At 34.5% G+C, this 23,138-nt stretch overlaps 1 protein-coding gene across 1 annotated transcript; it reads left to right on the forward strand.

Moving 5' to 3' along the window:
- Nucleotides 1-20,522: 20,522 nt before the first annotated feature.
- LOC118065249 (uncharacterized) lies at nt 20,523-21,140 on the forward strand (the record flags this gene model as incomplete). The annotated part of the gene is made up of 1 exon (XM_035080419.1): nt 20,523-21,140. A coding segment is annotated over exon 1 (618 nt), but the record flags the coding sequence as incomplete, so codon positions are not given.
- Nucleotides 21,141-23,138: the final 1,998 nt, after the last annotated feature.

Genomic DNA, 23,138 nt, shown 5'->3' on the forward strand with positions numbered 1-23,138 from the left:
ACATTTTTAAGATGAAGAGAATGTTCATTTAGACTTTTACCGAACATAATAATATCATCCCAATAAACTAAACGAACTTTGCCGAGAAGACCTTCTGAAACTATGTTCATAAGTTTAACGAAGGTAGTAGGAGCATTACATAAGCCAAAAGGAAGAACCTTAAATTGCCAAACCTCATTCCAAATACAAAAAGCAGTTTTAGGTCTATCTTTCAGAGCAACTTCAACTTGCCAATATCCACTTTTTAAATCAACGGTAGAAAACCATTGAGCACCGAGAACCATATTCAATATGTCTTCTTGATGAGGAATTGGTGTTGAATCCTTAACTGTGACATCGTTTAATTTACGATAGTCAACACAAAATCTAATTTCATCACCTTTTTTTGGAACAAGAACAACAGGAGGAGCCCAAGGACCATTACATGGTTCTATTGCATTCTGTTGTTTCATTTCCTCCATAACTGAATCAACTTTATCCCTATAATGTAAAGGAATACGACGAGGAGCCTGTTTAATAGGAAGTGCATTTCCAACATTAATTTTATGTTGTAAAATTTTCCCCTTTCTAAATCAAAAGAATTTTTCGCACAAATATCCAAATTCTTCAATAAAATATCTTCAAAACGAAATTTATCATTGACATCCAAAAATTTTAAAGATCTTTCAAACAAATCTAAAACAAATTCTGGAAGTTTATTCAAAGAAGAACTAATTTCATTAATTGAAATAACTTTATTACTTTCTGAGAGTATTTATCAAGACGATCTTTGAAATCAGTAAATAAACCAGACTTGATTAAGAAATCTAATCCTAGAATACATTCTTCTTTAATTTGAGCAACAACAACCTCTATATTAACCTTAATAGTGGAAATCTTTATTTCTACAGTCTCGATAAAATCAAAATCAAATTTATCACCTGAAACTGTAAAAATAGAATAAGAAATAGAAGAACTATTCGAAACAGTTACCATCCCTTTACACAAAGAAGAATTAACAACCGTAATATCAGCAGCAGTATCAACTGTTATAATACATTTTTTGCCATTAACTTTCCCTCTAAGTAAAAGTTTCGGTTTAGAACCAGAAGAATAAGAAAAATCAATTGAATTAATTTTTAGTTTTGACGAAATTTTTTTTTGGATGAACTTTTACTAGTAGACTCATTAGAATTATGAATACTTGATAAACTAGTTTGAACAGCTTGAAGTACTTGACAATTCTTCTTAGAATGTCCTTTTTCACCACAAATCCAACATTGAATTTTGCGAAGAATTTTGATTTTGGGAATTTGACCTAAAATTTCCCTTAAACGAATTATTTTTATCATCCTTTTTAAAATTACTTCTAAAATTATTATTTTTATTGAAATTATAATTATTTTTACTCAAATCATTATTATTCTTATTATTAAATTTATTTTTATTCTGACCTCCAAAGGTCAAATCTTCAATCGACTCAAGCTCTAAAGCTCTCTGAGTTGCTAATTGAAGAGGCTCAATTCTCTCTGAACGAAGAGAAAATTGTAACTTTAATTTTTTTAATCCGGAAAGGAATTGCAAATCAGCAATTTTATCTCTCTATTCAAAAGAGACCGAAGGATACGCGAATTCGACAAAGCCTATCCAAATCATTTAGAAAATCAGTTAAATTTTCATTTTCAGACTGTTTTCTAGCCTGAAAACGACTAAAATAAGCTCGAGAAAATTGAGCTTCACCAAAGCGATGTTCTTAAATTTTCTTCAATTTATCAAAATTCCCTAAGTCTTCTAAACTCAAATTTTCTAAAATAACTTGAGCATTGTCCTTTGAACAGGACACTAAAATCGATGCTTTAACTTCATTTGTCCACTTATGCAGACGAGCGATAGTCTCCAATTGACGGAAATAAGATTCTCACGTCTGAGAACCATCAAATTTTCCGGGTTTTGCTAAAGCTAAGGAACTAATATTAACCGAAGAAGTTGAGACCGATTCAACCCAATTATTAGAATTATTTTCTAAATTATGAATTTCCAAATTATTATTATTATTATTATTATTATTATTATCATCTCTTTTCGGTTCGTCAGAGGTGTCTGGCCAGGGATCCCAGGGCTCCGACCCACCTGGGGCCTGACCAGACGGGATTATCCTGTAGGCATCCGACTCCCTTAGGTTTGAGGGTGAGCCGGGGCTGCAGCCGTTCAGTTATTTGTTACAGTCGTCTCAGGATTCGGAGAGAACCAAGGATGACCGCTTTCTGCATACGAGCCGCGATAATCTCAGCCTGACTACGGCAGACTGGTATTGTTCGAAGCTCTGTCAGAAAGCGGTCCCTCATCCCTCCGAGGGCGCCAATCACCAGGACTATCACGTGCGCTGTGTATTCGTGATAGACATTTCTCATGACCTCCATGAGCTCTCTGTAGCGTTCCTGTTTACTCTCTTCTTTCGCACGTATATTTGTCTCAGCCGGGGCTGAGAACTCAATGTAATATACGTGCTTGGTGGTATGGTCGAAAAGAGTAATATCCGGCTTATTGTGTTCAATGCGTTGAGGCGTACAGAGCGGGTAGTTCCAAAGAATTTTTGCTCTCCCGTTCTCAACGACTGACTCAATTTCACCGGGCACATAGGGCAGCACTGGTGTCTCGTCTATTCCGTAAGAGTGCCGAAGGTGGTAATACAGCACTCTTAGGGCGGCGTTATGCCGGGGAATGTAGGCTGAGCGCGCTAATATCGGACAAGCCGATAAAACATGAAATAGCGTCTCATCTACATCACCGTGACAAACTCGGCATCTTGTGTCCTCGAGTTGCTCGTGCATAACATCACGCCGATAGGCGAGGGTGGAAAATACACCATCTTGGCAGGCCATAATGAATCCTTTGGTCTCAGAGAACAAGCCAGCTGACTTAAGGTATTGGAAAGTCAGCTGGTGTGACATGTCTTGTGTTTGAAGATGACGATAAAACACACCATGTAAGGACTTTGCCAAATGTTTGTCGAGCAGTTTCAATGGCTCGATTGTTTTTTATATCGACCTTTCGCTGCCATCTGGTCAATTGCAAAAGCCTTAGACCGTCTGGGCTGCTAGGGTCGAAAACTGAGCCGAGGTTCTGCGCTGCCTGATATGCTGCTCTATATAGGAACGCATCCCTTCCCAATAGTTCAAAGCTGTTCACGAACTTGAGAAGAGGATCAGAGCTCTCATAGATGTCATAAGCCAGGCCTATGACTAATCTGTCATGTAGACACTCCGAAATTAGTAGTCCACGCCCTCCCAGATCACGGGGAAAGTATAGGCGTTGAACAGAAGATCGCGGGTGATGACTTCGATATAATGTCATCACTTTTCTCGTGATAATGTCCAGATCTTTAAGCTCTTTTCGGAGCCATTTGAGAACTCCGAATGAGTATAGCAAGACTGGGACAGCGAGCATGTTCGTGGCTTTGACTTTGTTAGGGCCTGATAATTCAGAGCCCCATATTCTCTTAAGTCGCCACTTGTACCCACTGCGGAGAGTATCTTTGATGACAGGCACGTCCTGTAAAGGAGATTGTGCCTGTCCACGATATCGGTATGACGCTCCAGCATCCAGATGTTTTATGATGCTCCCGTCTATAAGCTCGACATTATCACTCCAGTTCGGCGATCTTCCTTTTACTAAGTGGGCAACTGCGCACTTGTCCATCCCAAACTCCATGCCGATTGCACTGGTATACTCGGAAACAACCTCTAGGGTTGTTCGGAGTCTCTCAGGACTTGCCGCGTACACTTTTAAGTCATCCATATAAAATAGATGTGTGACTTTGTGTACGCGGTTGGAGACTCGTCCGGCTTTATATCCAGGCGTTCGGCGTAGAGTGACAGATAATGGCAGCAGTGAGATGCAAAATAGAAGAGGACTCAGGGTATCTCCTAAATGGCACTGCTCTGGTAGACACTCTTGTTTCACCAGATGTTACGGTGTGAAACGTGTCCTCCAGAGCGGCATCAGATGTTCGATGCATCTCACTATTTGTGGGGGTATTGAAAGGCATTCGAGCAAGTAGAGGAGAAGCTCGTGTGATGTTGTATCAAATGCCTTTCTGTAATCCACCCAGGCCATTGACAAGTTGCGCTTGTAGTAGTATGCGTCCATTGTGACGCATCGGTCTACTAGCAAGTTCTCCTTGCAACCTGTCAAGCCACGCTTGCTGCCACGTTGTTCGTTTATCTGTCTTCATACAGGTTCTATTGCAGTCAAAATCCTCTCGTTTAAAATCTTTGTAAACAATTTGTAGAGAGTATTTAGACATGCAATAGGCCTGTAGTTTTTGGGGTTGGACAGATCACCACATTTGGGGATCAGCACAGTACGCCCTTCAACGAGCCATCCAGGAATGGGTGTATCTCCTCCAAGATATTCTGAGAAGATACGAGCCAGATGCTGGTGGGATGAGGTCAATTTCTTCCACCAGAAGGTGGGGATTGCATCTGGCCCAGGGGCAGCCCAGTTCTTTGTGCCCCTTAGAGCATTCCTGATTTCATCCATGCTGACTCGTTGAAACTCTTCAGGAATTCGTGATAGATGTTCGTCACAGAATTCTCTGAAAAGTTGAAGGGCTGGAGTGTCTACATCTAGCGCACTAGCGCGACCATATATTTCGGTCCAGTAGGTTTCAACTCTTTCTGCACTCGGGGGCTCATAAGTGACAGGGGCTTGCGGCTTAAGAAAGCGCGAAGGGTCAGATTGGAACAATCTGTTCCTTCGTCGCTTGTACCGCTTTGCTAATGACTTTTTAACGGCCATTAGCGATCTTATTTTGCCTGTGTACCTTTCCTTTAGGATCAGTAACACGGCCGTATTCACAGTGTGATGTTCACGTCTGATACTCGCCACGATACGCCGAATTCTTGGCGTATAAGGCCTGTGAGTATTTAAGTGATCCATCACACTCTGAATACGAGATGCACCCTGTCGAGCCTTCTTGATCTTAATTGCAATCTGTTCGATGCGTCTTTTCAGGCTTAACTCAGGATTGACAGGTGTTCGTCTGCCCTGAGTAAACCCTCGAGCCACATCATAGATTGCATTGTTGAGTGCAAAAAGATCTACACTATCTGGTACCCGATGGTCGAGATCTTGGTTAGCGCTAGCTAGGTGTTCTGCAGAGAGCGTAATTTTCCAGATAATGAAATTTCTTATCTCTTCAAATGAATTTTGAGTCTCTCTTCGACCTTTCTCAAAACGAATCTGATTATGATTTAGTCTTTCTTCCAAACGATTTAATCTCATCCCTAAAGCTAGACGCCCTCTATTACTACCGTCTTTGACACAATCGGCATATTAAGTCCTTCTTCCGGCTCGAGTTTGCCTACGACTTGGACTTTTTGGCATGATTTTTTTAAATATTCTTCAAAATTCACAAAACAACAATATTCACGGCACGCGAAACGAACCACTTTCTGACACCAATGTAAAATAAGACTCAATAACAACGTCGGAAAATTAGTAAATAAATAAAAATGTTTATCAATGATTGACAGCAATTAATTAAAAGAAAGAATCCGTGCGGTCAACTCAAGTCTCAGACAAAAACTGAAGATAAACAAACTCTCCCCTCGTTGCTATAAACGATCTAATCGTCAAGCAATCGTCGTTAACTAACAAACTGTCGTTAGTCTAATGGTCATTAGATGGCGACATACAAATATTTTACAATGTATTGCGGCAAATTTTTATGTATATATTCGAAATCGTTGCATCAGTTAAGTACACATTTTTGGAAAAAATAACTTAATTCCGTAGAAGGTATAGGTTATTTTTCTTCTAATAAAAAAAATTAAGTTGTGAAACCTAAGCAAGCAAAACTAAATTTACTAATATATTTGATAACGTGGCTTGTGAGAAACAAGATAATTTGCCTGCTTATTTTTGTGTAAGATGACACAGAGATGTGAATAGTTTTTATCTTTGTCGAACTTATGCACTCATTTTCAAACATCTAGTGTGAGATAACACATAGTTTCTCGTGCTTTTTGACAAGATGATATGAGTTTAGAGTATATTAATGATGATCATGTAAACACAGATATGCCATTCGAAGATATACAAGAACTTTGTTCTGATTGTTAGAATAATAAGTACGGATTCATAGTTATTGACCAAGATGGGAAATTCGGTTGTGGACGTTATCGAAAAAGATTTGATTGTTATATTTATATACAAATTAATCTACAATAAAAGAAGAAAAACATTTGTGTCGCAGCCAGCAAATTGTTAGTATGAAGATAAAAAAAAATGCGAAAACAAACTAATATTTTGAATCAAATTGCGGAAACGAGTGATGCAATACGACGTAAGTATGAAATTCTTAAACATGGACGGGAAAGAACGCAATAAGAGCGAAATGTTTAAACCCGTTGTAGCTCCTCCACAACAATTAGTGGACAAGTCACCCGATAAAAACAGAAAAATTTGATTGTAAAAACAGAGAAAAAGGAGTCATTCAAAGGAGCTATAAGCTTTCAAACAACACATGACGATGATGATGATAGTACTTAAAATTATGATGTGGATAGTAGTAAAATAGCTGATGACGAATCTTACAACTGCTCCTCATCAAAGTACACGGATAAAATAGTTACCTACGGTATCATATTTGAAAAAATTCGATTCAAAATATTAAGTGGAAGAATTGGATACAAAGTTTGGTGCAAGAAAATTAAAAAATAATCGATTAATGATTGGTAACTCTGAGGCAAGATTTGATAACAAGTTTGTTTACATTGGTAACAAAAAATATGAAAGTACTCCTGATCCCTTAGAATTACTATTTATGAAATCGCCTGATCAAAATATAACAATAGAAAGTGACGAGAAAACTTATAAACAAATCTTAAAAAGCACTTACACCTATCATAAACATTATCACCCTGATAGAAGTCTCAGAGCGAATTAATATTCAAACGAAAGATCAAAATATTATCAGCAGATATTCACTGAAAAGTGGGAAAGGTTTGCCGCAATATATAATAAATCATAATCAACTACTGGAATATGTTTATTGGGATAATCCCAATGAGCTTGTTGATCGATTGCGTCTATGTAGTCTATTTGTTTCATCCTATGCTGCTGGTTATTTAAGCCATAACAAAAATATAATATAAATTGTTGAAATTAGATATTAATATTTATGAACAGTTATTAATATTTTTTTGAAATATGCTTGGGCTTTGCCAATTAAGACTGAAAATTGTAGAGACGTCACTGCTGCAATGATAAAAATTTTAAAAGTAGAAAAAAAACCAAAAAATTCACATGAGGATGGAGGAGAAGAGTTTTATTATAAAGATTTTGAAGAACTGATGAAGAAAAATAAAATCAAATGTATTCGACATTTAGCAATCTGGAAGCACTGAATTGTGTAAGAAACATTTAATAATACATATTAAAATGAGCAAGTATTATATTGACGTACAATTATAATTCATTAGTCTAACTACATATGGAACTGAATGTGAACAATCACGAATGTTATTACAGATTTCTTATTAATGTCATGAACTATCAAATAATTAAATTAACCTCGTCTTACAGTATACTTCTATTGTCGCAGTTAAAAAATATAATGTTAGACATATTGAAGTAATTGTTGAGAAAATATCAACTTGTGAATTTAACCTAACCGTTTAAGGATAGGGATGATTGTGCCGGAACAGAGGAAACGGAAGTCAGGTTTTATAAAAAATAAAGTATCTTTATTTTGAGCACTAACCGGTACACTAAATACACTGACAACTTTGTGTTATTAACTAGGAAGACTGAATGTCGCTCAAAATCACTGAATGTCTATTTTAATTATTGAATGTCCAAAAAATACTCAACTTGGTGTGTTCGGTATTATTGACCTCCCACACGAGCTCAGCACGCTTCTCAAGTTGAGCAAGAATGTGATTGTGCACGTGGCATTAGCCTATCAATGCAATGCAAAATGAATTTGATGAAATGTCTTGAATTACACTGAAAAGTCTTGAAATATTACTTGATTCTAGTTTTAGAATGAAGCGTGAATGGCTCTGATAATTTACAATAGCACTAGTACTGATGATTGACTTAAACTTTCAGATTTGTTAAGAATGAATGTGAATGGCGTGTACACGTGAATGAGAACAGTGAAAGAATGGCGACAGGAACTTCATTAGTCAGACGGGACACTGAAAATTAGTCAAATGATTGACTAAATTAAGAATCCTTGATTACTTGGTCGATCGGTTATCGACCCAGTCCTAAGATGGCCGCCGAAGTTCCTGTCAGCTGGCAAATTCAAACTGAGAATTAATTAATTCTCAACAATAATAAACAAAAAAGTAGTTTTCTAATATTTCTAACACAATATTTATCACATCAATTAAAATCAATCTATTGTTGAACATAATCTATATTAATTTCATAATCATTAAAATAATACAAGATCTGCAATATCGCAGATGAGTTAACGGACATTTGCGAAAAGTCCATGCCGCAACGTCAAGCGCCAAGGAAAGCGAATCCTTGGTGAAATAACCATCTGTTCCACTTGAAGCGCAGTGTTTATAGATTCCAACGTACCAAGAAGCTTGGTGCAGATACCGACCGAATTACGACGGCGAGACTCCGATACCGCCAGCAGGTAAGAAAGTACTCCAAAGAAATTGAAAGAGCAAAAACAGAGAGCTGGAAGAACTTTCTCACAACCCACGGAAACGAGGAGAAGTGGGGCGTGGTAAACAAGCTTGCGGCCGATAAGATTCGATCCGAAAAAGTCATGAATGCGCTCCGATTGCTGGCAGTACAAGTACTTGATGACCACCCGGAAAAGGACACAGATGAACAGAGCAGGATAAAGATAAACGCTCTCAACCTACCCAACACAGACGATGCAGAACCGTTCAACAAAGAAGAACTGAAGCAAGTCGTCCGAACGCTTAAGAATGGAAAAGCTCCAGGACTAGACCTGCTGGAAGTGGAGGCCGTTAAACGTGCAATCACGTACCTCCCAGAAAGATTTCTGGCACTATTCAACGAATGCTTGAATCAAGGTGTCTTTCCTCGGACTTGGAAGGAGGGTACAATTCCGACAAAGATGTAGCGAACCCTAAATCATACTGTCCTATATGCCTTTTATCAGTACTAGGCAAAATCTTCGAAAGGCTTATAAAAATTCGTCTTTCAACTAGCGTCCTCAAACAAGGAAATATTTCAGATCACGAATATGGATTAATGGAAGGGTGATCAACGGTTGATGCGATACTGACGGTGCGAAGAGCGGTGCAAGAGTCCACGGAACGTAACGTGGTTGCAATGCTCTTCTATATCTCAGGCGCGTTTGACAATGGTGGCCCTTAGTCCTCGAGGGACTAAAGTCACGGAACTGCCCCAAAAATATCTACAAGGTAATGCAAAATTACTTTACAGATTGTACAGATAGCCTATAATGGGGAACCGATATATATATATATATATATATAGATATATATATATCTATATATATATAGATGTATAGCATTGTAAACCCGATTTTCTGTATCTGCAGCGTAAACCACAACCATTCTTACAATTACAAATATTGTACTGAGTAATTCATCTGGAGCTGGTGGTAATAGTGTAGTTATTAGCTGCAGGAATTTATTTTGGAGTATCTAGCTCCATTCCTGAAGTTCTCAATCATGTCCTAACCATTTTAGAATTTGGTCATAAACACGATTTATGTGTTGATGAGTTGCTGCACTTGTTGATGGAAGATTAGATAACTGGACAGGTTTATTAAGTTTAGTAGATTTGATGAATCAAATGTATCTGTGATGATCAACATTATTTTTAGATTTTCGAGCATTATATATTGCTAAACAACCCTCAATCTTTCTTCGTCAGGAGTACTTTTTCTATTTTCATACCAATTTTTTGATGAAATATTGGTGTGTGGGTCAAGAAAAGATATGATAGTGGACGCTCCTACTTTTTAGTAATTACGATATCAGTAAAGTATTTTTGTTGAAGTATTGCTATGATAGTCTTGTTATCTTGTACATACTCCGTAATAACATCCTTGAACTCTTTTAATGTAAATTGCGAATTTTCATGATTTTCTATGTAACAATAGATCTCTTCCATTGCTTGAGTAACTTGATTTTCTTTACGAGGGTTATTCTCTGTAGATGGTGTTCAATCAAAAAAATGAGTATAGCAAACGGTACGGTATCTTGCTTCAGCTTCGACAAAGTCGATTTCATGGAATACACGATTTTTCACTAATTCTACTGAGGAATCCTCTCGTTCTTTTGCTCTTTTGATAACGTTATCTTTGAATTACAGAGTACTTACATTACGGATAGTTCGTCGATACTTGTCTTTTTTTCTTAACTCTGCTGCTACGTCAGCTGTTTGGCCACAAAATAAACTCGGTGTTTTAAAATCAAACACCTCAATTCCTTTTTTATGAGGTACCCTGGATGATGGTAAAGGTTCACCTTCTTCTAGTCGTCGTTTTGTAGCTGATATAGATTTTCTACTGATTTATACTTTCCGACACTCTACATGCACATTGACAAAGTATTTAAGAAGTCTATGAGACCATCATTCCTTTTGATACTTGGAGTTTTTAAAGTTTTTAAGCCACGCACTACATTAACACAATAACCTCCAGTTAGAGAACTTTCACAAATAAAACACCAATCAGCCATAATTATTAAAATTTAACGTCCGTCGTTGCTGAGATATTATAACCAACTAAAAAATTCAGTCAATAGAAAGTAGTCCCATGAAAATAAAATCAGTCTCCACACAACAACTGAACATCTGTCTCATGAACTATGGAGGGATCCGCATTCGCAGGTATAGACGTCATAGAAAAAAGTCGTCTTATAGAAGTCCGCCTTTCCAGTTATAATCTCAATATATGTATATATATGAATCCGCCTATATATCTTTATCGTCTCCGCGTTTGGAGTAAAATTATTTCATTTTTTTCCAAAAAATGAATCTACTTTTTTCGAAAAAAAAGTAGGTACCATAAACGTTCGATTGTGTGCCTGTGGCGAAATCGTTTGAGAAAAAAAAATCACCCTGCAAGTACAGTGTACCAAGTTTCAAAAATTTGGTTAGGTGAGGTTAGATGGAAAAACCTATTTGCCTCCATTTCGGAGGCAACTACGTCGCCAAATGAGTTCAGAGCGTCGTTTCTATATGTTGATACGGAGGCAACAGAGGCATATAGGCGAATTTATATATATGAGTACTTTTTTTTTTGGGTGTGTTCTGGAATTTCGAAGTCAAAATTATTTTTTCCCACCATTTTCGATATCATAGTATTAACATTCCCATTTAAAAATAATGAAATAATTTCATACTTTTTTTAAATGAATTTTTCAAATTCTTAACTTACCATTAACCTGTGAGAGTTAATCGTTACTTAATACTTCTATATCATATACGTTATCATTATAATAACGTTCAATTATAACTGAGAATCGGTCTAAGATTACATCCATCGTCACTTGTTCCCGACTTATTCATTGCTCAACATTCTGCATCAATTTTCTTTCTACTAATAATTTGACTTGTGAAATTATTGGTAATCAAGTCAAGAGTTTTTTTTTAGAAGAATTTCTTTCTGGATTAGTTCAGTAAATGAATAATTTTACCTGAAGGAAGTTTTTAACGTAAAAAATTGATGTGAATTCTCAAGGCCAGTACATAACAGATTTTATATAACTTCATATTTAGGTTAATGTTTTTGAGTCGTCTTCAATAAAATTCATTGAAAAACAAAAAATTCCTGAAAAATAAACTTAATCAATCATAAAAACGTTACGAAAAGAAACTTACTTGCTGCTGCAAATTTAAGACATTCCATAAATTTTTCCGGAAATAACTGATGCCCTATTTAATCCAAAACGCTGTTTGTATAGTTGAATATTATTTAAACTAATTCGTTGGATTTAAATTTAATGAAAATATGCAACACAACCATTCAACTCTGTACGTAATTGTTGACTTGATTTGTTAACCAACTGTCGCAAAGCTCATTAGCTTTTAACCAGGTACAAGCATAATGTGCATGCATTTTAAAAAAAAATTCTGACGGTCTAATCTCAGAGTTCCATCTCTATGAAGAGTCTTTTAATATAAAATCTACGAAGTCCATATTTGTTACAAATAAGTAAGAAAAAATAACTTACTTGAAAAGTTCATGTGATGTGCTTACCGACAAAAGCTATCGAATATACCTACTACATTGCTTTTTGACCACGTTGATATTATACATCATTTTAAATAAAAATCAGTATGAATATTTCAATCATTAAGCTGTTATATTACTCATTAATTGGATATTTCCCAGCTGAGATAGTATTGGTTTTGTAGAACTCACTCGAAGATTATGAAATTCGAATAATGATACTGAATCAGGTGCGTAAATAATCAATACATTATTTGCACAATTATGCGCATGAATACTAAATCGGTTATCGCCGTCTAAAGCATATTCCTTAAATGTTTGATATCTTTTGTTGTTTAATAATTAATAAAACTGTCCAAACGTTAGCTGATGTGGAGATTGTATTTGGTTTTGATAACACTAGTTTTCTTACCCCAGCTGAAAGTTGTTATTTTATTTTGTGTTCAGGTAGAACTATCCAGAAAAAATAATAAAAAAATTCTGTCACGTCTGGTTTAAAAAATATTTATTTTCTTGAAGGGAAATACAAAAATTTTAGGATTAATACAAAAATGAATTAAAAATGACTTATTTTCGCTTTCTTTTTATAATTATTTGAATCAGTTTCTCTTATGATAGACAAACAGTAATCCCCTAACATATTTTCATCCCAAAATCCTTGATGTCGTTTTTTAAAAGTCCTTAAATCTTGGTGGAAACGTTCACCCTGTTCGTCACTCATACTTCCTAAGTTTTCAGGAAAAAAATTCAGATGAGAGTGTAGAAAGTGAATCTTTAATGACATGTTCACTCCCATATCATGAAAGTTTCTCAATAATTGTCAACAATTTCTTTATAATTTTCACTTTTTTTATTTCCCAAAAAATTTTCTACAAGCATTTTGAATGAGTTCCAAGCAGACTTTCCTTCAACCGATAAAAGGTTTTCAAACTGAGAATCTTTCATAATTTTACGGATTTGTAGACCAATAAATATACCCTCCTTCAGTTTTCCCTCTGTAATGTTTGGAAATATTTTTTGCAAATACCGAAAAGCATCACTGTTTTTGTCAAGCGCTTTTACAAAGTTTTTCATGAGCCCCAGTTTGATGTGTAAAGGGGGGCAGAGTGACGTTATTTGGATCGACCGACAGCTCGTGTTTAATGTTCATTTTGCCCGGAATATACTCATTTCGAACAGGCCATTCTTTCCTTACATAATGATGTTGTTTCGCTCTACTGTCCCACAAACAAAGGAAACAACAGTACTTCGTGTAACCACCCTGCAATCCTACTAACATACCGATGACTTTGAGGTCGCCGCACACTTTTCATTGATGTTCTTTATACTCTATTAAATCACTCAAAGTACGCATCGTTTCATAGCTCTCTTTACAATTCACTGCGTGTCCTATTGGTATGGAAGGTTTCTTATTTCCGTTATGTAATAAAACAGCTTTGAGACTATATTTCGAATAATCTATGAATAGGCGCCACTCTGTTTTATCATAGTTTTGATTCATTGCTTCAGAAAGTCCCGGAATATCTGTGCAATAACAATATTCACCTTCTCTCTTGAAAAATTCTGAGTAAACTTTGCTTCTGTTTCTGAAAAACGTAACTTTTGTGTCTGGTAGTAACAAGTTCCATTGTTGTAAGCGGGAGACAAGAAGCTCTGCTTTGGATCTTGATAACTGTAAATCTTGTATAAGATCATTTAATTTAGCCTGATTAATTAAATGTGGAGTGTTTTCTTAAGGTAAAAATTCGTCAGAATCACTAGAAATCGACTTGAATTCAACATTACTGTTATTGTCATCTAATATATTTGCACTCGAACTACCGGATGGGGTAGATCTTTTGAATGTAAAATCGGCTTAGTAACAGACGGAACATCGGCATACATAATACTTGCCTTATTTTTTTTTTTGTATCCCAATGTCTTCGTAACACAAAAGTAACAATCATTTCCATGATTACTAGGTTCTCTCCATAGCATTGGCGAACCAAATGGAAGGTAACTTTTCCTCCTGATGACCACTGAAGTAAGAAGATTCTACAGCTTTCGCAAAACACGTGAGGCACCCACTTTTTATCTTGATTTGCAACAGGAAATCTAAAATAATGAAGATATGCAGTTTTTAAAGAATCTACAATAGGTCTTCTCTTTTTCGAAAATATAAACTGTCCACAAACATAACAAAAACGGTCAGAACTTTGTTCACTTTCTGCTTGCTATTTTAAATCAATCCAAAGCAAAGTAACTATCGTTTGAAGCGAACAAATATACAATAAAATATCACCACCACGTCGGGTAGTTAAAAAAAAACATTAGACTGCAGAAAAAAATTCCGACGTGATAAATATTTCTGCTAACACTTTTAGGTTTAGGGAAGGTAGATTAACATATTGAAATACATTCGGTTCGGGGTATAAATAAAAAGTAAAATTTTGTAAACTAGTGTTATTGTTAAAGCCATTTAATTCTTGTATTCAGACATCAAAGGTCATTCAGTGTATATTGTGTACCTGTTAGTGCTGAAAATAAAGATATTATATTTTTTATAAGACCTGATTTCCGTTTGCTCTGTTCTGGCACAATCATCCCGATCCTTAAACGGTTAGGTTAATTCACAAGTTGAGATTTTCTCAACAGCCTTTGTTGCCTCCGTATCAACTCATTAATCTGACGCTCTGAACTCATTTGGCGACGTAGTTGCCTCCGAAACGGAAGCAATTAAGTTTTTCCATGTTTAACCTCACCTAACCAAATTATCACTCGAAATTTATTTATCTATAATGATAATACTAACTTGTTTACGTATCAATAAATAGCACTCATTGATCCTTAAAGCGTTTGCATTGATACTATGTTTTTGGAGCAATTGTTTCAATGCATATCAATTTGATTGATAATAATAATTATTATAATCATAACAATGATAAGGAGACTTAAAAAACTATGGGGCTCTGAATGATCAGGTCCTAACAAAGTCGCAGGGACAAATATGCTCGCTGTCCCAGTCTTCTTACACTCATTCGAAGTTCTTAAATAGCTCCGAAAAGAGCTTAAAGATCTGGACAATATCACGAGGAAAGTGATAACATTACATCGAAGTCATCACCGGCGATCGTCTGTCCAACGCCTATACTTTCCCCGTGATCTAGGAGGGCGTGGATTACTAAGTTTGGAGTGTTTACATGACAGGTTAGTGATTGGACTAGCTTATGACGTCTATGAGAGCTCTGATCCGCTTCTCAAGTTCGTGAAAAGCTTTGAACTATTGGGGAGGATGCGTTCCTACATAGAGCAGCATGTGGCAAAGTCCTTACATGGCGTGTTTCATCATCATCTTGAAACACAGGACTTATCACACCAACTGACTTTTCAATATCTCAAGTCAGCTGGCTTGTTCTCTGAGACCGAGAGATTCATTATGGCCTGCTAAGATGGTGTATTTTCCATCCTTGCCTATCGGCATGATGTTATGCACGAGCAACTCGAGGAAACAAGATGCCGAATTTACCACGGTGATGCACATAAAATACTATTTCATGCATTATCAGTTTGTCCAATGTTGGCGCGCTTAGCCTACATTCACCGCATGACACCACACGTTGTTGATTCACAAAATAAATCATGTAAAAAACAAAGTTTGACCTATGTGTTTATTACCCTATATTAGTGTAACTATTAATAATAAATGTGATATTGTTATTGTGAATCACGGTTTTAATAATTTACACCATACACAACGGATAATTGCAATATTTTTACATCCCGGAATTACACAATAAGACTTACAGTTATTTTCAAATGCAAAATCGACTAGATTTTTAAATTAATCTGGTTTAATAAGTGTATAGCTACTACTTTTAAACCATAAAAATAAAAAAGATGAATGAATCGCAGTGAGGAGAGTTCATTATGAGTCAGTGATTGTAATTTAATAATATTATTTCTCAAGTATAAATTTAAGTCATCTCCTCGTAATAGGGCACTATCTGAAAAATGTCTTACAAAGTTCTATCATATTCTAAACCCAAAAACATCCAATAGTTGGATTTGGCCAGTAGCCCCTTAAGAAATAATCATTATCTCAATGTCTTTATCCGGTGGTTTGACAGACGTGACAGCTTCATAACAATGACCACTCCAGGAATCAATCAAAAGTAAACTTTTTCCAACATTCGGAAAAAATACATCCTTCAACTAGATTATTAAGCGTTTTAAAAAAATGAGTATATAAACTTCCAGAATATGTAATATAATATAATATTTGAATTGAATTTTGTACCTGAAGTAAGTTTTCCAAATTTTGATATTTCCAGGTGTACATGATCTGGTCTAAAAAGTGATGCTTCTACCCATGGACCAAATTTTCCTATTGATTCTTTTAGCACAAGGAAAAGAGAAGTAAGGAGTTTTCTATCAGCTGATATCTTCGGTTATATAGTATAACTGTGAGATGTCGAAGAAACCGATTGAACTGTACACTCTATTTTTCTTTCTCCTTCTGGAGCTAGAGTCCTTTCTGAATGTAGTTCTAATTGAAAGCCACTGTGATCAAAATTATATATGTTGTCTAAACCATATCCTTGGATTTTTGATTTTACATCATTCATGAACACTTCTGATGTTTGTTTTAACATTTTACGATCTTCAATTGTTTTTGATGATATGAATTTGTTAATTTTACGATGAACAATACGAGGAGCTCTTTTAAATCATAGTTTTCACGTTGAAGATGCTTAAGGACGGCGATAATCAGTTTGTAAATTTTTTTTTAGCTAATAATACCAATTTTTTTGAATCGGAATCATGAACCATCATCCCAGCATCGATCGCAATTTTAAAATTTTCCAACGTATGTTTGCAATTTTGAGCTACTTTTCTTCTGTATATTCCACCATAGTTCATTTGAAGGACCGAGCGTTGTAATTGTCGAGTAGACCGTACTTTTTTAAATTTCAGCTTAATACTATCGATACTAGTAGATAAGCAGGGCCGGTTCTGGATCACTCTGCAATACCGGCCAAGTAAAAAAAGTGGGTTCTGATCCGCACTAATTACCGACCGCGATAACTTTGACGATAAGTTACCGACCGTGATAAGTTATCGACACTGATAAATTATCGGCAGCGATGAATATGATAATTATCAGCAACAAAAAAAAACCGTAGAAAAAAAAATGGCGGTGATGTGTTTTAAGGATGTTAGATGATTGGGAAAAGGTTTTAGAGTAAAACAATTTCTCTTTCAAGTCAATTTTTTTTTTATTAAAAAAAAAAATTATAATATATTTTTTCTTTTTTATAAAAAAATAATGATCCCTTGAATGATGGTTCCCAAGTAGCATTAATGTACCTGTCGTACTTAAAATTATTTCCTTTAATAACTTTTTCATATAAGTAAAACTAGAAAAACTAATCATAAAACAAGACTTACAGTATCATAACCATCATCATAGTCAGTGGCATCATCATCATCATAATTATCATCGTCATCAATTGTTGGAGGTGAAGGAGGTAGAAATTCTACTCACTATCCTCGTGACACGTCGCGGAGAAGGAGTAGAACTTCTACCTCACTATCACTGTCTTCGACAGTGATAATTTCCTGGCTTAGAAGTCGTGGCACGACGGAGATGTCTCCTTCTATCCGGAACCGTATGACGTTACCGGGGAACGTTGGGCAGGTAGCCGTTACGCCACAAAGTGTAAGGGTAGCGCCTTCTATCCCTCTCGTCTCTTCCCAATGATCTTCAAGAGTTATTAGAATAATAATTTCTAGGAGGGTGATCGGCAGATCGAACCAGGCCTCCGGAAAAATGAAAGTGCACATCTTTATCTAAAAAGTAATAACGATTATGATAGATTGTTTTCAAACTTAAAAAAAGGAAAAATTCTCCCACTTAATAAATTATCATTTAACAATTCATAAAATTCACAATTACACTCAATAAATAATTATATTGATGCATAAAAATTAAAAAAAAAAAACACACTTTTTATACTTGAATGAAGCAAAAGTCACTACTTACTTAGTATGGTTTGATCAGTTTGACTGTCGAAAATGAACTAAATATTTTGTCCTATGCATCATACACCATGGCTAAATGTTTATATTTTTCAAAGAGGCCAATGGTGAAAAAATCATTGAACGATATTGATTTAAATCTATATAGACTTCTTTAACAATAATAAAAAGATTTTTATCTTGAGAAAGAATTTTTATTTAAGAAATAAAAATTATACATTTTCATTTTCATGTATTTGAATAAATGAATTCTTCTTTTTCACAATCAATACAATTAATTCTCAATGTTCTTGTGTGATCTAATGACATGTAATGTTTGTAACATTTACGATGCAATAAGATATCTCTATCGAGTTGTAAATGTTCCGGTAATTTATCCCAAATATCGTCGATGTATTCTGGAACAATCTTCAAGAAAAAATACTTTGGAAGACAAGCAATATCTTCACTTTACATTTTTGTTATATTTTTTAATAAACAATACAATTTGAATGACTTCTCAAATGGAGTTTTTTCATGAAAATTCACCATATACCATGCTTTTAGAATTTTTACATTCTTTTCTGCACATTTTTTATTTTCTCCATTATGCACCCTACAATCTCTTAGATGATTTATATCCAGAGCATGTAGCGAAGGACATCCAAGCTCATCTAAATTAATTACAACTTTTGAGTTGTCAATTAAACTTTCTAACCATTTTTTCTTTTCATCTCCTTTCACGTAAATACGGTCTCGATCTTTAACAAGTACACGAAGAATGTATGGAAGTTTATCATATGGTATTGTTCCAGATTTCCATGGAATGCCATGATAATTACGTATCAACCACGAATTTATGCATTCATATTTTTCAGGTAAATATTCCCACTGATATGGCGGTTTAAAAATTATCACTGAAATGTCTTCCATACCATCACTATTATCTTGGATTGTAATAGTCGCCAATTCTTTCACTAAAAACTGATTATTTGGCTGCTTGAAACCTTGAATATCCAATATCATTTCCATGATGCGCTCAAAAATTTGTATACATGCCAAAATGTAAAACCCAACTGAAAAGTTTTTTGGTAAATCATCTATTTATATGTTTATCCCCATTTTAAAATTATAACATCTAATTTTATTGTTTGATCACTACAACGATTGTCTATAAAATTATATTTTTTTTCATTACATGTAATTTTCGATAGTCTGAAATTTTCAGCAAGAACGATGATGAAACATCATGCCAACCCCTCAAGATTTTTTCTTGAAAAATCAAGCAAAAATTTAAATGATCTCACGGATGATTCGCAGCCTTGACATATTCTGGAAATTTTCAGCGAGAATGATGATGCAACATTATGTATTCGATTTTTCTCTTGGAAAATCAAGCAAGAATTTAAATGATCTCAGGGCTGATTCACAGCCTTGATATGTTCTGGAAGTTTTCAGCGGGGGATGATGATGAAACATTATGCAAACGTTTTTTTTTATGCATGTTTTAATTTATGATTGCATCAAAAATTGAAACATTCTGGAATCTTTGTTTTGGAGGGGATGAATTGTATTTATACCCATGCAACTCATGTTTGAAATCACTGATCAATTGAAACTGTGAGAAATACATTGTTACACATAATTCAAAACAGTAAAAATGGATCTATCAAGAGTAAATAAAATTGCCAAGTGTGAGACGTACTTACCAACCAAAAAGATGGATACATTAAAACCGTCTAAAACGTATAAAATTACTGGTTTAAAAGAACTTGAAACTGTGTATGGAACAAAAGTTGTGGCAACAGTTAACAATAGCTACATGATATTTTTACCTCCAAGAACGGTGAAAATTTTGGAAAATCATAAAGAATTTGAAAAATTGGTTGAGTTGGCCGTTGACAACAGATTATCATTGTTGTACCATGGTGGAGCTAACAATTCTTTAGAATTCATAGTTGATGATGAAATGTAATCTAAAATTTTACATGTCAAACAAAAAAAATATAATGGATACAATTGATGAAATGTAAATCTTACGATAATCAATGTAATCTAAAAAAAAATTTTCATGTTACAAAAATAATGAATACAATAAATAAAAAGAAAAAAATTTGAAATTATTGTTCTTTCGATTTAAATATTTCCCCTCTCTACATTTTAAGAAAATCGTTATTTAATGACGGTTAAATTTGGTAATTGATATTCTCGAACTTTCAAGAAATTTTTTCGGATTATGGCACCACATTACAAGGTCATCCAAAATTCTATATAAATCTTTTCAAACACGCTTTTTCATCATTGTAATTCTGAAGTTTGTCTAGTATAGTCGGAAGAAATGAGTGCATTAAACGATTATTCTGATTTAATTAAAATGATGGAGGAGGCTTATACTCTTCTACCATCTTTGAATCATGAATCTAGTGAAATCATTTATAAGTGGGTGCGAATTAGTAGTGACAATATTACTACATTAAACAGACATTTGCAATCGAGTGGTTTATCGGTTGGTGAAAAACAACGAATTCAATCGATAATTGCAGCACTCGCAACATTACATGAAAAGTTTATAAATCATTCAATCGTTAGAGGAAGCCTTCAATCAACAGAACAATTGATTCGATGGAAAGATTTAGAAAATATTTTCCAAAATCGAATTCGCACTGGTGTTGTCATTAACTTGCAACATTTAAATTTACGAGACTTCTTATTGGACGCTGAAAAGCTGATTACCGAAAAGTTGACAGATATAGTAACAAGTGAGGGAAATTTAAAAGTAAACTTTGTCCTTGCTTGTAAATTCAGTAATCAAACAAATGATGGAACAGTTGTAGAAATTAAGTACTTTAATGTTAAAAATGAAGCAACTTTGCCGTCAACAGACATAAAAAAACATTTTCTGGAAAATGTTGTTGACAAACTACTAACAAAAGTCGAGGATTTTCAAGAACGAGATTCTGGTTGGTCACTTGTAGAAATTGAATATCTGCAAGTCAATATTAATCGTTATCAACCCCTATTAGCTGGACAATCTACATTTATACCTCTACCAAAATTTATACAACAAAAAAAAGCAGTACTAAATATTAAAAACAACGATCAATGTTGTTTCTTTTGGGCTGTTACTGCAGCTCTTTATCCTGTTTTTGTAAATTCAACAAAGAACAAGTTCATATCCTGATTACAAAAGTGTGTTAAGATGTGAGGGTATCAACTGTCCCACAACCTTACATGATGTTCCAAAATTTGAAAAAACTCAACGATTTAGCAATAAATGTGTATGGTTTAGATGACTGTACGTATGGTTTAGATAATAATTGTGAAATTATTCCGTTATATTTAAGTAAATATTACAAAGTAGATGAGCCATGTATTCACCTGTTAATGGTACAAAGTAGAGTAGAAGTAAGTGATGAAAATAATGATATTAATCCAGTCTTTTCATTTTTGTCTGATAAAGGATCTTTCAAGATTAGTTGGAAATCAAATTTCTAAAAATGCACACAAACTATTCTTATGTGATAGATGTTTAAATCACTTTAAGATAGAAAAATCATCAAAAAGATTGTACCAATATGAACAATACGCGAATTTCACTTCCGGAAAAAGGTGTTAAAGTAAAATTTAAAAATTTTCATTTTAAAGAGCCTGTGCCATTTGCTATCTATGCCGATCTTGAGAGTATTCTTGAACCTGATAATGAAGGTAATCAAAAGCATATCCATGTAGTGTAGCCTATTATATGCACTGTACATATGACAATTCAAAATGTCGATTTAATCTTAAACGTGACGTTAATTGTATAAACTGGTTCATGACTGAGTTGAAAAAAATAGCTGAAACTGTCAAAACTTACCTAGAAAACGTAGTACCAATGAAACCATTAACATCCCAACAGTTAAACGATTTTCATAATGCAAAAATCTGTCACATTTGTAATAAATCATTTTTACATGATGAAACGAAAGTACATGATCACTGTCACTTTACAGGCAATTATCGAGGCGCTGCTCATGTTAATTGTAATTTAAATTATCAAAATTCATGCATAATTCCAGTCATTTTTCATAACCTCTCAGGATATGACTCACATTTTTTTATTAAATTATTAGCTGCATCATTTAAAGGGTATATGGAATTATTACCTGTCAATAAAGAAAAATACATAGCATTTACAAAAACAGTTGATCAGAAAATTTCCACGAAAAAAGAAAAAAAGAAATATTTGTTAAATTACGATTTATCGATTCTTTCCGATTCATGAGCAATAGTATTGAGAAACTTGCATCATTTTTGGATAATAACGCAAAATCAATTACCAAAAGTTTCTATCCCGAGCCAGATAAATTTCAGTCAGTAACTCGAAAGGGTGTTTTCCCATATGGATGTATTGACAGTTGGGAAAAACTTGACGAACGACAACTACCTGACAAAACAAAATTCTATTCGAAACTCAACGATTCGGCCATTTCCGATGACGATTACCAACATGCACGCCACGTTTGGGATCAATTTCAACTAAACACCCTCGGTGTATATTCAGATTTATATTTAAAAACAGACGTTCTTTTGTTAGCAGACATTTTTCAAAATTTTAGACAAAGTTGTATCTCGACTTATGAGCTTGATCCGTTACATTACTACACTGCATCTGGATTAGCTTTTGATGAAATATACAGAAATTGAACTCGAACTCTTGGACAATGTGGAAATGCTTAATTTCATAGAAAAAGGTATTAGAGGAGGAGTGGCACAGTGTTCAAATAGATATGCAAAAGCAAATAACCCACATATGTGTAATGATTATAACCCCAATGAATATATATCATATCTCATGTATTTTGATGTAAATAATTTGTATGGAGCAGCAATGAGTGAGTACCTACCAACTGGATCATCTGAATGGGTGAAAGATGACATCAATATTTCTAATATCTGTGAAATAATTAAAAAT

Source organism: Chelonus insularis, unplaced genomic scaffold (assembly GCF_013357705.1).
Source record: "Chelonus insularis isolate UGA/USDA-ARS -01 unplaced genomic scaffold, ASM1335770v1 contig_27_pilon, whole genome shotgun sequence".
NCBI classification, from domain to species: Eukaryota; Metazoa; Arthropoda; class Insecta; order Hymenoptera; family Braconidae; genus Chelonus; species Chelonus insularis.